Source organism: Macrosteles quadrilineatus, unplaced genomic scaffold (assembly GCF_028750875.1).
Source record: "Macrosteles quadrilineatus isolate MER2022 unplaced genomic scaffold, UCM_ALF_1.0 Scaffold_3__2_contigs__length_128488019, whole genome shotgun sequence".
Taxonomy (NCBI): Eukaryota; Metazoa; Arthropoda; class Insecta; order Hemiptera; family Cicadellidae; genus Macrosteles; species Macrosteles quadrilineatus.
Genome location: NW_026542596.1, coordinates 65,511,635 through 65,528,720, shown reverse-complemented (window position 1 = coordinate 65,528,720; position 17,086 = coordinate 65,511,635). Strand labels below are relative to the sequence as shown.

The 17,086-nt window shown below is 33.7% G+C and overlaps 1 protein-coding gene across 1 annotated transcript; it reads right to left on the bottom strand.

Moving 5' to 3' along the window:
• Positions 1-1,780: 1,780 nt before the first annotated feature.
• Positions 1,781-4,667, bottom strand: LOC128990694 (histidine-rich glycoprotein-like). The gene is made up of 2 exons (XM_054413215.1): positions 4,607-4,667; positions 1,781-2,928 (listed from the first exon to the last, which is right to left on the bottom strand). The coding sequence occupies exons 1-2, from the start codon at positions 4,616-4,618 to the stop codon at positions 1,942-1,944; spliced, it is 999 nt and encodes a 332-aa protein (XP_054269190.1). The 5' UTR covers positions 4,619-4,667; the 3' UTR covers positions 1,781-1,941.
• Positions 4,668-17,086: the final 12,419 nt, after the last annotated feature.

Sequence of the window (17,086 nt, the reverse complement as noted above, 5' to 3'; positions counted from 1 at the left end):
AACTTTGCAAACATGTACTGTAATTAATTACTGTGTTCAAATTAAAACCAAAGATGATGTCTACGCTTGTTGAGAGTGATATCACTTAGTGTACAAAGTGTAATTTACGAGTCAATGTCAATTATGTATCTTTGTTATGTTTAGTATCGCAGAACACCTTACGGTGCTGATTGTTTTATCGATGATTGTTTTATATGCAAGAATTAGATGAATTATTGTACCATACCTGAATGTTAATGTATCTACACGATTGATGGTTACATGTTGTACATATACAGTAAAGTTATTTGGAGTTAATTGTGTTATGCTCTTTCACCCTTACCATAAATCAATTTAGAATTATTCATTGAGGAAAAATCATAGCTTCGTAGGTCTGTCTCTTTTTATTTAGGTTTTCAAGTGCTAATACAATTTTAAAACTATAACTAAATTTAAAACGCACCATCCACCCAACTTGACTTCAGGCACTCCTTGTCTCTGCTTCAGGTCTATTCAACTGACTTAAGAAAATGAAATCAACAATTTGAGATGGTAAAAGTAACAGGACCTTGATCTTATAAAATGTTAATAACTGAAAATCACATTAAATTTTTTTAAACTACTCGAAATACCAAAATAAATTAATAAGGGTTGTCAAAATTTAGGATCCGAATCTAATATCAAAATGATCAATAGGGTGCTTACTACAGTGAATATTGAATAGGGTGTTTTTAATGTAGAAAGTAGAATCATTTACTATATAGTCAATGGTAGAATTATCCAATAAGAACTTGTAACAAAATACAATGGTAATACCTATTGGTCAAAAGAACTACATTGGAATTTTTTGTAAATCATTTTTTGATTAATATACAAATTTTATTATGAAATATATAAGGTTAAGTTTATGTTTAGTAATGTAATCTTTTCCTTGACAAAACGAATTTAAAATTATATTATTCCCACAACAAATATGAAGAGTAAAAAAGATTATGACAAATATTTTCTTAAACTTATTAGATCCATTCCATATTTAAAGAACATTAGGTTTAACAGCTTTGCATGTAATCTTTAAATTGACCAAATTTTATAAAAATCTGATGGTTCACATTGAGAAATCACTTTGAGTGAGCAAATATATGAATTTGAATAGTGCTTTCGGCCCCTGCCGCCTTCAAAATAGGAAATAGCTTTTTGCATATAGGGGAAATTGTATAGTGACTGTTTTATGAGTTTTACCAGAAAAAGAACTCTTAAGATGATATTTTGCACTCAAGCACTTATGTAGGCCTATCTTGGACGACAATTATTATTTCGTAAAATTACTGTAGATTTATATACTGTATATGAAGATATTTTATTTGCATTTATGTATCAGTTCCAATGATTTGGAGAAGGTTAAAGTCATATTTCTTATCTCTCAAAGTTAAGTATTTAAATTAGTGTTTCTATAATAGAATAAGCAGCTCTGTAAGGAAACTAGAAGGAAGTTGAATTGCATCATCTCCTGACCAGTGTATATTGCTCAGAGATGTGCAATGTACACAACTTCTACAACATCTTATCACTCATGCCTATCCAACCATGCTGCTTCCTCACACATTGCAACAACATAGCCTTCCACCATCTTCTGGTCAATGGTAGTCCTATAGCTAAGGCACATTTCAGAAACTTTCGAATGAAAACACTTTTCAAATACTAGGTAAACTCTCCAAAAGACAATAATTTTACAAAGGGATGTTATTTTATTCACAGTACAAAATATACATTATTTACAATCAGTTAATATAGATTAAAACACAATATTGATCATTACATACAACTAGATTATTTGGATTGAGCAATGAAATAATTTGATATAATTTCAAATTGATCTTCTACAAGTATTCAAACTTCAAATGTTAGTATTAATAAATATTTTTATGAGTAACCAGTAGATCAACTAGATATTTTTTTCATAAATTAGAAAAAGCTAGCATAATTATAGGAATGATCGTATGAAGGATGAGCTGCATGATGAGGCACATAGTAACTCAGCGGCTCATGCTCATGCTCATGATGAGATTGGGACTTAGCATGAGCTACAGCTTCCATATGTGCAGTCTTGGCAGCAGCCACTTCATGAGTGTCCGCCAAATGTCCATTGGGTAGTACAACTGGAATACCATAGCCGTGGTGTGAGCTGCTGTATCCATAAGCACCTCCGTACCCGTAATCTCCATGGCCGGCATAGTATTTTTCAGCCTTAGCATTGGCAACTGCCAAGAGATGAGCAGATTTGGCAGCAGCGACTTCTTTGGTGTCTGCAATGTGACCGTTTGGTAGGACCACAGGGATACCATATCCGTGGTGAGATCCGCTGTATCCGTAACTTCCTCCATAACCGTATTCTTGATGGCCGCTGTAGTACTTGTCGGCTTTAGCTTGAGCGACGGCAGCAAGATGATGGGATTTGGCAACTGCCACTTCTGGAGTGTCAGCGAGATGACCGTTGTGCAGGACTATAGGAATGGCAAAGGGGCCATGGTATTTCTGAACGTGTTCCTCTGCAAAATGATGAACAGGGAGTTCTTGATGATGGCTTGGGAGTTCTTGGTTGTGAACTAGGTATTCTTGATGATATACTGGGTATTCTTGACGGTGAACTGGGTACTCCTGGTGATGAACTGGGTATTCCTGATGATGAACTGGGTATTCCTGATGACCAGAGTATTCCTGATGATGAGTTGGATACTGATGATGACCGTGGGCTGCCACAGCTGCCAGATGAGCACTCTTCGCTGCTGCTACTTCATGGGTGTCTGCTAGGAAACCGTTATGTTGTACCACAGGGACAGCGTGATGATGAGGCTGAGATCCATGGTGTAGAGGTCGAGGATGGAAGAGTGAAAACTCTGGAGCACATACAGCTTGCTGAACAAGCACTGCAGCGACAGTCAAGAAAAATGTCTGGAAGTAAAAAAAAAAACATTAGAAAACTTCTATGGTTGAAATTTATTAAACCCACTGTTTTGTTATTTTGAATTATTTCAAAATTTTATCAATTGTTTATTAAAAATTTGTGGATGTATGCAGTTTGAACTAGGCGTGTATTTTAACAATGCTACAGAATATTTAGTTTAACAATATCCTGATATCTTTGAAGATATTGTTAACACATTATATTTTAACAAGACATCTTCAGAATATTTCCTACGAAAATATGTGTGTTATTTACGTATTTATATGTATAAGTGACCTTAGTTTTACCAAACCAAATTCTCCTCCCCTGATTTGGACTTTGATATTAAAATGTATTTCTTGATCGGCTTAGTTTAGTTCACTGACTAATTTAATTGGTACGTTGAAAAGTATGTATTAGTACAATTATTATTTTTACTTATTTTCCCCTAACAAATTATAGCAAAAAAATGGAGTAATCGCTAAGGGATATTTTAAAGAAGAAGACGTTTGGTTATATTCAAACTGATTTTGAAAACCAAACAAATTCTTTCATACAAAATCCAAACAAAAACATAAGGTTTCGATCAAAAATAAGTTTTTTCGCACAGGAAATATGTTTTGAAATGGAAACAAATTGTTAATCATACATATACACAAAAATAATAGTCATCACAGATTAAAAATTTTAATAGAGTTTATTTGGTCTTGAATAAGCTTAACTGTGTTTACTACTACAGTAATAAGTACAATTGTAACAATACATATCCGTATTGTATTTACGATACAAACCAATGTTTTTAGTATTTTTTATTGCTTCACAAATATTATTATTAGTGGTGATGTTTTTATATAACATTATTTGGCAGACATACTTTGAAATATACCAATTCATAAAACTGAATTTATTATCATCACAATGCTCAAGAATTGTACAGGTTTATGATACCAGAGTAAACATTTTCTGTGCAACATTTATTTGTTTCTTTTAATAATTAAACTAAATACTTGTTGATAAATTAAAATTAAAAAGGTCCTTTAGTTTTCAAATAATAAATACAAATCACAAGTCTTTATTCACAACTTTATCCAATTAAAGCAAAACAAATACAACCTTTTTAAAAAAAACAAAGTTAAGCATAGTAATTTAAAGTGCTAAATATGTTGGCCCTATTCAGTTCAATAAAATGTATTACGGTATATACGGACGGTACGGAGCCACGGTTCGGTATAGTTTGTTTCCATTGTACCCCTATATCGATAAAAGTACGGTAAATAATAGTGTAATCATTATTCAATAGTAACAACTAATGTTTTTCGCTTTTCACTGTATTTTGTAATTTGTTAATATACTGTTGATGGCTTGTTATAAACTCGTGTTACAAATCTTTTGTTTAATTTCCCTGTTATGTTGCTCAACCAACATGTTTACTTGGCAACCTATAAGGCAAATGTAAATTTGTTTTGACTTTCAATTTAATATTTTACGTAATTAGATTTTTGTTGGCAGTTTTAACTGCAGTTAACATGTTTTTAGGCCGGATATAATTATTTGAACATTTGAAGGAAATCGTCGAATTCGTTTTGGAGATACATAAACTTAGCATACATACAAGCAAACATTGCTCATATTTTCAAATTATGTAAACACTCAAAACAACTGCAATGGCAACAATGTATTACTCACCTGATAGTCCATGTCTTCCACTGATGCTACACACACACTGACTGCTGGCTCCTCAGTTCTACGGTGTATTAATACAAGAACTTTGGTAACATCCTGAGCACCGGACCATCACTAACACTTCCTCAGAATGCTATGTTGATTGGCACACAGACCTTGAGTTTTGTGAATGCAGGTCACCTGTTAGATAACCACATAACTCACGAATAGTGCCAGAATCGTTACACTTCTAATTATTATGAAAAACGTCCTTGTAGCAAATGTAAGTGATCATGTCATTAAGTTGTTTACTAATCAAATAAAAATGTTAAACTATACTGGAACTATTAGTCACATCTGTGGTTTAACTATTGACCAACTATTTGTAATATTCGTAAGCCTACTGTAATTTATAAGAATTACTTAAAGAATATCCGCCATACTTTTTAGCTTGGGCAAATATTATTTTGTGATCCACATAACAATTTGTATAAAAATAGCTTTGTAGTATATTTTGGAATTACCTGTCGTATGTATCAGTAAACAACAATACTATACTAATAAGAAAATTTAAAGAACACAAGGCTAGACATTTTATATGTTTTGATTGGTATAACAAATAATCATAATTTTTCATTATATATTTTCCACTTGCTGTTACCCGATTATGCTTCACCCGACATAATTTTTTGTTTTACTCAGAATTGTACACTTTTGGAGTAGCTAATATTTTTTTTTAAATTGTTATTTTTAATATGAAAGTGAAAAAACCGTAGGAACGATAATTCGATTTATGTTTTCGATACAACCACCTACAGCCCCAAGTGTATAACTGTACATTCGACGTCTTGAATGTGATTACAGGAATTGACCAGATTTGGTTAGAGGGGAGGGGGTGGTCGCGAAGGACTAATAAATTGAAATAACATAGAAGAAGAACATTTCATGCAATTAACAAAGAATCTTTAAGCTTATATTTAAAAGTACAAAACCCCTCTTTACAATTTTTAAATCTCTTCGAAAAGACGCTGTTCTTAGAGTTAAGCCTCTTGATTTTAAAAACGAGCACACCCGCTCTGCTTGTTTGAGTAGCATTTTTAATCGATAACTCGATTTCTTTTAATTGAAGACTTTAATTAAAAGAAGCCTGATGTCTTGTAAGCGGCCTGGGCGGGTCTATATCACGTACAGCCCCGTATTGGTTGTTATCTTCCATCGGAAAACTCTATCTGGCCAGCTGTTAAGTAAACTGAGGCGTAACAGCATAGATAGTCGTCTTCTTTATCGCTCCTTTTCTCAGTAACTTCGTGGGAAGAATTTATTAATTCTTAAGGACGTTGCGGGCATTTAACTTATTCGAGATATATTTACAATTATCGGTACAATGTATAAAATATTCATTGCTGATATTTTAAGCACCATGCTAATTTTGTGTGTGGATTTTGTACGCTGTGGATTTTTGTGCTTTCTTGTTCTATTTTTATAGCAGAGGAAACGACATTTTATAGTTATATTATTTTATTTTGATAAAATCGGCTCTTGGTGAACAACAAAACCTCTCATAAGAACAACTCTAGGGGCATAAGAACAAGTCATCTATAAGAGAAAATGATTAAACAATGATATAACTCACGTAAAATCGTAAAAATTGCGCTATTTTAAACAAAAAGTATACAATGTATTGAAGGGTGAACCATATTTTTTTTTAAGAGTATGTTTATTGGTTTATAAATCCATCATGTTTAAACAATCAGATGCAAGGGTTGAAATTTGTACTTCTCAATTTACTGAATTGCAGGCTCTTATTGACGTGTTCTTCATGACAGATCACAAAAGCACTGATATTGTTGCACATTTTTCATATTAAAGGGCGCACTTTGCTCCTTGGTTGCACAGAGGATAAACAATAGTCCACAAATAAATCGTTCTTGTTAAACGTTATAAAGTACATGAAACGATCAGAAGTATAGAGTAAATCTCATAAAAACATTCTACACTCATTGACAGTTAAGCTGAAGATTTTCATCGGTTGATTCATAATACGATGAGTCTATGAAAAAGTCGGTACAAGTACAGTACAGCAAGAGATCATGGAAACGCTTTATCATCTCTAGTCTGTATTTCATGAACTTTTCAAACATTTTATCTAAACCATTTCCACGCTATATTTTTATCAACAGCAAGTTTTGGGCTTGTTTAAATATGTGACTTTTTATGCAATGCAAAGCCAATAGAGTCTGGTTAGTTTGGACACGTTTTAATAAAAACGTCAAATCAAATCTTAAACCTAACATTCATAGCTTCTTGAGAATCTGTCACTTGTAATCTAACTGGCGAGATTTACATAAGCTTCCAAATAACGCGTTATAACGTAAACTTGACAGGTCATATTTTTATACAGCACAGCGTGCAACACTCCCTAATGCAAAAGAAAGTACTTGTGACTACTTTAGTTAGTTATTAGGAAGTATAGAGTACACTAACTACAATATATTATATACCTCCTGCTAAAATGTCAAAGTAAATGCAACCCTATCTTAAAACATCAATTTTTTACCACACAATATTTTTTATTGTACACAAATAAGAGTTAAAAATGCTTCTAGCGGGTTTTCGTCCCGTTCTTCACGTTTAGGCGGTGTCAACTATCTTTCAAGTAGTGTGCTGACTAAAATACTAAAAATATTTTGACAGTGGATTGTACCATTTCACTAATCTAAGATATAAATGCGACACTGAAAAGAAGGTATTCTTGCACGGTTCCCAGTGCTTCGGTAGGTACTGTCTTTTTTGTTTATTCTAAATATCATTTTCAGGATTTGTTATAAAAATGTAATCACTGCAAACTACGGGCGTGTAATAAATAAAAAATATGTTGTTCATTATTTATTTCCCAGGATACAATTGCATTTCTTGATAATAAGTTGAATTTTAAGACGAATTATGTTCATCTCTACTCAGACCACACCAATAATATTTAATTATTATTAATACAAATTATCATAAACTGCAAATTAAAATACATACGGTATTTAGAGATATTGTCAAATCAGTGTTACACAATCCTAAACTGTTGAGGTACACGAAAAACTATGATGATACATTTGACACCCATGTTAGCAGTCATATGTACTAATGTTTAAAAATTATATATTTTATATTTTAATTAAATAATATCGCACAGTAACACTGTAGAAAATATAGGGATATATAGAGCTTTTGGTTTAAAAGGTACACACCATTCAAGAAAAAAGCTCAAGTGAGTTGATTAAAACATGAGGGATGACGAAAATTGAGCTGTCAACGAATAATGCTCGTCAGTTGACAATGCAGCACAGTTGTCGCATAATCTGGTAGATAGCAGCACAGGCGGTGACAGACGCCGGAACTGTCACGTGGTATCCCGCCAGATCCACCACTGCCTCCACAATCCACTTCCGTCGTCGTCGACACTGCCAAACAATACTGTAACAAGTGATATTTATCACGTTAACAGGTTTTACACCACTCTCATACACACGTTTTCTTAATTCTGTAGTTAAAAAAAAATCCCATTTAACACCTCTTAACTCGTACTGTACCGATTTGATTTGCAGATTTCCCATGTCCTATTCGTGCAGGGACCTATTAGTGTTTTTTAGCATGTGAAATTTTGTTAAGTTATCTGAAATTTTTGATTGTGGCATTATTTTCTATTCTTGTGCGAATTTGCTACTAACGGTATAATATTGTTATTTACTATAGGAAAAGTCAGTCGTGTTAGGATGTACTACTGTCTTACTGTTATTTACAGTAACTACTTTTAACACCAGCTTCAAAACGTAGGCCGCATGGCATAACTACCTTCTTAGGATGGCCCTGGTGGTTTTGGACAATCTCCTTGAAGGTAATTGAAAATAAACAAATTTAAACTAAAATTAAGACGAGTTTTAGTTACGACTAGGTTTTTACGTGAGTTAATGGTTAACAGGGATTAGTATAGATATTTAAATTTACTATGTATTTTTCCTTATATTTAACAAAATAAATTTTACGCAACACTCTTATCGCCTTACGAAATAAGATGATCACCATATGTAAAGACAATTTCATTTAGATGTAGGCCCTAACTATTGACCGTGACAAGTAACCGATGCTAATGTCAAAGGTCACGTGATGTTCAGTTGCACAATCACGTGTAATCGGTTATGTGTTATGTGACCAGACATCATTGGTCACGTGACCACCCACGTAACACGCGCCTTAAGTGAATGAATGTTAAAAAACGTTTATGCGAATATCATCTATATGTGAAATGCAATACTTATTGTCTATTAGTATATTCACCTATCTCTATGGTATATTATGTGAAACATTAAGAGATAATAGACACAAAGGATCACTTAAGCGGTTCAGGGTTATGAAATGTGGACGTAATAATCATCGAGCCGATGTTTCTCCTGTGTACGCTGTAGTGCGTTCTTATAAACAAACTCAAGCTCTATTCAACAGCTGATAGTATTCGAGATTCAGTCAAATCCATTACAATTTACGATTTTTAGCGAATTTCCCTATCGAAGTAGCTATTACGTAGGTGGCACGGTAAGATCTAGGCCCGGGACCGATTTACTTTTTCATTATGATGTCCCCAGAGGCCAAAAACACAGTGTATGTGTGTGTGTATCCGTGAACGCGATAACTTGAGTAATGTTTGTCTGATTTTGATGAAATTTGGTTAAAAGGTGTAAGGCGGAATAATAAACTTGAATGAGTTCGTGAACCAGCATGATCGGACCATGGGAACGGGGTTTTACGGGGTTAAAATTGGCTTTTCTCATTTGTGACCCTCAAAACATAAAATTTTCCCATTTATCTCTAAACCTTTTTAAGAGCTTACGTAGAAAATTTAAAAAAATATAATTTTAAAATTCTCATCCTAATCTTATGGAGAATATTGTAAAATGTTGTATTTAGCTTGTTCATGTATATATTTTTACCAAACTTGGCAAACTTATTTATTTTATACTAAGCTATTAATACTTTACTAAAACACTTTATTAGTTTCCTTGTAGTAGCAAACCTAGATACTCGTTAAACCTAGTGTTATTTAAATGGATTTAATTGAAAATCACTTAAGACAAATGGAAATTCTCTTAGTCGGCAGGTTTGCTGCGGCGGGGGTATTACCTCCTTGTATGAGTTAAGACAACGATTAACGAACGGTTTTAGCCTTATATAAATCATTTTCTGGTAAGATTTAACTTGAAACTGTTTCTTAAAATTGTGATAAATAACAGTACTCAATTGTAAACATGTAAGCACTTTGGGTGGTAGTGGTTCAAACCCCTAAAATTTCTTTGGACATACTAGGGATCAAACCAGTCTTGCATCAAGTCTAAATTTTAATTGATACTCTCAATAGGCTAACACTAAACCAAGCTCAATGAATTACCAAATACCAAAACACCAAAAATTCTTGGATGAGAAATACTCCTACGATGAGAAACAGTAAATTAAAAGTTATAGCCAGAGCGAGGGTCGGACAATCATCATCTTGGAAATCACGGAGCTTAAAAGACCACGGACGTGATATAGTGGACAATCAGAGTTAATTGAAGATTGCAGACGTATAAGATGCAGTGATAAACGCTCTCACACTCTCAGGATCCTCTTAACAGCTGATGTTCATTTTCCACATCGCTACTTGTCGTTCTTATCCGCGGGAAGGGAGGAGAAATGCGGGAACTAATTTAAAGTTTGCCGCGAAAATACTGACATAACCGCGGGAAATCGGGTCACTTTGTAATTATTGTTAAAAAGTAAAACTAATTGAGTATGGTGTAAATTTGGACTCTGTCCACATGGTATTTTTCAAACTGATTTTCTCATTGTCTTCACGTACATGCTTCTTAAGTGTGTGCACTTAATCTTGTCATAAGTATATTTTATGTGTCTAAATATGCGGGTATACATAATGATTGTAAAATATCGTGTGCGTTTGTTGAGTTTACTTTTTATCTTTTAGTTATAAATGAAATGGCACGCCTGTCTTTCGCTACTAACTAACCCTTGCAGACCTTCAAAGTTGTACTAAACCAATGTAAATCTATGTAATTGTCTTGGGGAAATGCTAACGAAAAATACAGTCATTGTAAAGCAACGTGGTTTAAAAGTAATCATTTGAAAAAACGCAATAAATAATACTAGATGTCGTCCAGTGAACGAAAACTCTACCAAAAATATGTAATGTACAAACTTCTCTATTTTCATTACACCAGGAAAAATAGCATTGGTGTTACGACAAACAACAAAATGATTAAGAACTAAATGTATACTCTAAGATAAAACTGTTTACACAATGTTGAAGGTTCAAAATATTGTTTTAATTTTGTTTAATTTTAATTTAATTTAACTTTAAAATTATAAATTGTTTGCTCTCCCTTCTTTAAACTTCGAGGTAATAATATTTTTTTCGCTTGTGTGCTCCTACCCTCTACGCCTCTACCTAATGTTGCGAGACTTGTGAGCCTCGGGAAGTAACCAATTGACTAGCTATTGGATTGGTAAAGTAACATTGGCTTACCGCGAAAATTAACTAGAACCTACGCTATACAAATAATCAATTTCCTTTAAATATTGTTTGTTCTGAAGCAACACTAAACTGTAAATATAAAATATTATTTTAGTACAATTAGTCCACAATGTTATTTTTGATATTAAAATCATTTCCGCCTTTTGTATAAAGAAAAGTCAAACTAATTTTGTGCATGAATTTTGCTTTGACTCAACTATATTCAAATATGGAAATCCGAAGAAATTGGGATGAAAAACGAACTAAACTTTAATTGATTATTTTGGGTTCTATATTTAGGTTAGAGTGGAGATGTCATTCTAGTCTAACTAAGCAACAGCTATTGCCACAGTGGAGAATAATATTATTTGGACGATTTATTATACAATAATTACATAAATTTTAGAACTATCTGAATAATTTAGAGTTGAAAATCAAAGCTGTTTGGGTGTTTCCCTTGTTTCTCCACCCCTGCCAGTTCCCGCGGTGAAGGAGATAGCCGAGTAAGGGTGATGCTATGAAGTATTGCATCTTCTGCCTACATATTCATTACACTGGAATTAGTTAAACGTGCCGTATACCCCCTGATCCGCCTGGAACACGCACTCCCCTCCATTTTATTTTCACTTTTCAACCCCAAGACGAGCCTTGTAGGTCATGAGGCTTCTTAGGTATCAGTCGAGAGCATCACACTAATCGTTTACAGAAACGAAACTTGAAAAAAGAGTGCTCGTCCCACACTTAAGTAAATATTGTTGTATTTTATACGTTATAATCATTTTCTTATTTTAAACTCAATTTCATTGTTCCCACTCATTCATGGATATTTTTAAATTTTATGAAATCACCCAATCTTTTTTGTGCTTAAATCGAATTGAGATTGCATTTTCTGTGAGAAAATAACATTTGGTCAGTAGTTTTTCCAGTACAACAAAAAAAATTAGCAGTCGCATAATCTGACAGACAGCAGAACAGACGAAAACAGACGTCGGAACTGTCACGTGGTATCCCGCCAGATCCACCACTGCCTCCACAATCCACTTCCGTCGTCGTCGTCACTGGAAAATAATACTATAACAGGTGAAAAATATTGAATATCAAACCTTCATTATTTTAGTTTTAAAAAAACTAAACATGATGTTATCTCTTGATACTGATGTTTTACCCTAGACGCAAAATACAATATAGCATTTATAGAGCATTCATGCATGTGTGGAAATGGTTATTTAGTCACTCAACTAGTTTTTTTTCAGATTTTTGACTCGGCTGATCTGATTTGTCTCCAGCAGGTATTGAAGATTAAGACATTGAACGTCCATTTTAGTACTGTTCATTTTCGAATTCCACTTTCCATGTGCAAATGTTCTACCAAAATTACGATAAACTTGGCTTATTTTTTAAGTGGTGTTTGTAATGAATTTCTCCCGTATCAAATGAAATATTTCCCTCTCCAGAATTATTTTATCTGTTAATATGATAAAATAAAAGTACGGCAGACAATACTTTGATATTACATCAGCAACGATAAAGAAAAACTAAATTTTCTACACGTCATTCAGGCTAAAACTGCATTCAACAAACGCTCTCAAGCTGCAAGTGTAAAAAAATGTTCTGATATTCAACAAGCAGCGCGAGTGTACATAAATGTTAAATACATTCGTGTCGAGTCTTGAACAACGATACCTGGAGTTCACCGAGGTTTTAACTGTTAACCTTCGCATTCAAATTGGATTTTTCATCGCAGAGTGCAAATCACTGCAAACAGGATTGAAGAAAGCTTCGCTTCTTTTCTTTCGTTCAAACTCTCTGCTTCTGCTAAACCCAAGACATAACATGGGAAACAACTCTGCGAAGCGAATGGAATTTACGTTGAAATATAGTATTTAGTGACGTTTCTCCGAAGATACTCAGGGCTTAAGACTCGATTCGCCCTCTTAAAAAGTGTTTGATTTTATTCTTGAAAATTGAGGGTGAGGTTGTGAAGTACAACATTCAAAGTACACATTCGTGATTCCAACAATCCTAAAGGAGAATCTTATATTTTTTTACCTGGTGCTTAAACATGGTATTCGTAACTGCAAGCTTACAACAAAACAAGTCTGTACTTTGTTAAATTATTAGAGTCTTATATTTAAATTTAACATTCTCCAAGAAATATAACAAACGTCTCTCTATCTTTATGTATAGTTTGGTATTTTTATCATTAATGTCCGGGAGTGCCTTATTGCTGTTGATAATCAATTATAATTATCCACGCTTCGAGGAATTCACCATTCTGGTACAAGATGTACGTATTATATTATTAAATAGTACCAAAAGCAAGAAATATTTTTCAAATCCATTCTGTCAGGCCGAGTTCTAAGGATAGCTGGGTAATAATCGTGATCCTATCTGAAAGGTCGTAGTTTGTTTTTTTTCAGGCAGAAAAGTCTTGAAGCTTACGGAAAGGACCAAGCTGACTCTAGTTGGATGATTATTTTTATGGGCTAAGTAAAAACACATGTTTAATGCTACAATCATAATCAAGGTACACGTTCATCTCGCATTTATACATATATATTCATATAAAACACGATTGCCATAGCTTAATCCCGTTGTTTGTCAGTGCAATTTGTAATATTACAACCCCGAACCAATGGAAAACTGGTTAATAGCCTTGGATGACTTTTTAAAATAATTATGTCATGCAATATTTAATGGTTGTATTTAAGTGCCAATTGTGGAAACGTTATTTTAAACACTTTTAACATTGATACATAAAATATTTGATGAAAATAAAACCAACTGTCAATTTGAAGTCAAATAGAACTAATCTTCAACAACTTTGTAATTAAAACTTTCAAATAAAAAGATGCTTTATGACATTTAATTAACATAAAATGGAAAGTTCTTCAAACTGATATAATGAGAGGAGAATATTCAAACACGAATTACAAAAAGGCGTTTATTCGCAAAGCATTAAGTCCAATACTGGACACTTAACACCTGTAAGTTCATTAAAATACAATATTTAAATTTGCTTTGAAAAGATCAAATTGAAATAAACAAAAGTTAAGCTTTACGATAACTTCTTGACAAAAATGTTCTTATATTTTTTAATTGGAAAAATCGGATTACGTTCATTATCCGGGTGTAATGCTTTCTTTGAGATGAAGTAGAAGTAGCCCATTATAACTGGGGCTTGGGGTTCCCGGCTTTCTTGATAGACGGTGCTTGGACCAATTAAATTAGTTCAGTGTATAGGAAAACAATGTGAAAGACCTCAGTAGTGTGGTCCCAGTAGAATGTATGTAATTCCTTACATGATAAGTACAAATCGGGAACGGAAACAATTGTGATTTTCTTCATTGTTACTGATCTTATGGCTAGAGATCTTGAATTTATAAACTGGGTTCAAAAGACCCCTCAGTTATTATGTGGTGCCTGATACAGCTTAAATAGTTGTGGCAGTCCAGCTACCAAAATCGTTGGTAGTTTAGCAACGCCCAATGGATATCGGTAGCGTTTAAAAGAACTTATGCTACGAACGCAGGTGAAGTTATCCCCAACGATGGTTGGATTTACTTCTTGTGACTCTTTTAAAATCGAGATAGCCACTTCTTTACCAGAGGGGCGAACCTCCCTCAGTAATAACGGATTCAATAAATGACTGGAGTAAGTATGTTTAATTATCAACAGTTTGAGTGCATTCAGAGGCATCACTAGTCTTATTGGTGTGATGTACGGCACATAAAACAATTGGATTGTTTGCATAAACGAGGGAGGGGTTTCCTAGCTTAAGACGGGGGTGATAGATAAAAATAAATACGAGACATCGTTACATATACATAAATTTATACATGTATATTTATTTTATACATGTATATTTATTTTATACATGTATATTTATTTTATACATGTATATACCTCGGCTTCGCCTTGATCGTAAAACTTAACCTCTGGTCAAAAAGAGTCACTTTAGGCCCTCGTATTTTATTTCGCTGAACAGTTTGAAGAATTACTATGACATCCGAAATTAATTACAATCGTGTTATATAACTCTTCATATTCCAGATATTTCCAAATAAAGTAAAATAATAGGAACGCTTAACTAAACACAACATTATAAGACTCTTACACTCGACGAACAAGCGAACTAATATAATAATCCCGACCATAAAACAAACCACCTTAAGCGACGTACGTGTAATAACCTAAGGACTATAACTACCCTAAGAAGTCCACCTGCCCCAAAACTGTCTAAGAGGGGCTTTGGGGAATCGATATATTGCTAAAGTGGGTAAGACGGCTCAGTATACCGGTAAACAATCATTTTTGGGGACTTACGCAATAAATAAAATGTGCTCTAAGACCTTTCCGGAACTTATAAGACTCCCTAAGTTAGTTGGGGCTCCGGTACCTTTATTTATGTCTATTGAAGATTATCGTAGCTATGAAGACGCACCGTGGTCTTAAGACAACGATTAATAACGGGCAAAAACTTAACGGCCGCCTCTCGCTGGATAGGTTTATGGAGGCAATGTTTCATGCTTTACCTATAAATTAGAACCTCATTAAGGTGGGTTTATTGGTAAATTACCTTCTAATTGGCTTTCTGCTGGTTTTTAGAGTTATTTAGGTTATGTTTAGGGATTTATATGTGGAAAGTTAGGTCACGTTGTATCGAATATAACAGTGCCAAATGTATTTCAAATCAAAATATTACAAAAGTATTTGGTTTCTACCACTTTTGTATGAATGTTGATGCATTTAAGATTGTTTTACGCACTGCTGTGTAAAGAATTAGACGATTGGCGAAATTATAGTATGAAAATTAAGGAATTGTAATTATATAACACAAATATTTAGAGCAATTGAAAATATTTTATAATCGTATACATTTTTGGTTCCATATCCAATTAAAAAAAAAATGGTTTATATTGAAGGAAACTCTTAAAGCAAAAATATTTTACCATTGTGGTAGCTAAAAAAAGATTACTATCAACTAGTGAAGAATGGATTGTAAGATATTTTCAAGCAGTATGTTATGCATCTAGAACATTTTATATGCAATGATACAAATTATTATTTTGTACCTAAAAAATTCAACTATGCAAAGTACTTTTAGCAACGCGTTATACTTACTTTACCCTCTCCCGATATAATGAAGCATTGACTCTATAGTGAAACAATCCCGCGAAATATTACCGCCATTTCCAGCTGAGAGTTGTAACAGGTGATAAAAGTGTTCATAACTTGCAATCCTTTATTACCGGGTAACCGAGGAGAAAGACTTTCTCTAAGTTTGAAAAATTGCTGAGATTTAAATACTAGGCAGAGCGCAGCGTGGTATATAGCCGTATAAATCAGCGGAAACTCGTGTTGCCGAGATAAAGACGCGGGAAATGTTTTGTTTAGAATTTATTCCCGGGTAGTTGATACTATTAGGAGATAAACTATGAAATATTATATTAATAACTCCGAGGTGTGATGGATTAAGGGTGGCTTTTTATCATAAACTTCTCTTCTCGCCTATCTCGTAATAAGATTCATGAAAAGCGCGCGAAACTGAGGGCCATATTTTATTCTCCCGCCAAAAAAGGAAAGCCACAGTGTATAAAGCTTCATACACAGACCGCGGAGATAAGCTCGCTCTCATATAATAACGATTGCTAAGTCTTCTATCATAATAACTCCGCTCTGCAGCGGTAACAATATAATTCCAAGGAGCAGTAAATCTTAACTTTTAGACGAAGGGGTTCCCCAGGATTAAAGATTAGTAATCTTAATGTTGGAGGCGGTGAGTTATAGCTTTCTAGCTTTATATTATTATTTGGGGCGCGCCTTCGCCACAACCCCCAAGACTACCCCCCCCCCCCCCCTCTTACCCAACAGTCGTGTGTCTTTATGTATCTCTAGTGAAATATCTCTCTTACTTATAGCCTTCTTTGCACATTATCAACATTCTTTCAACC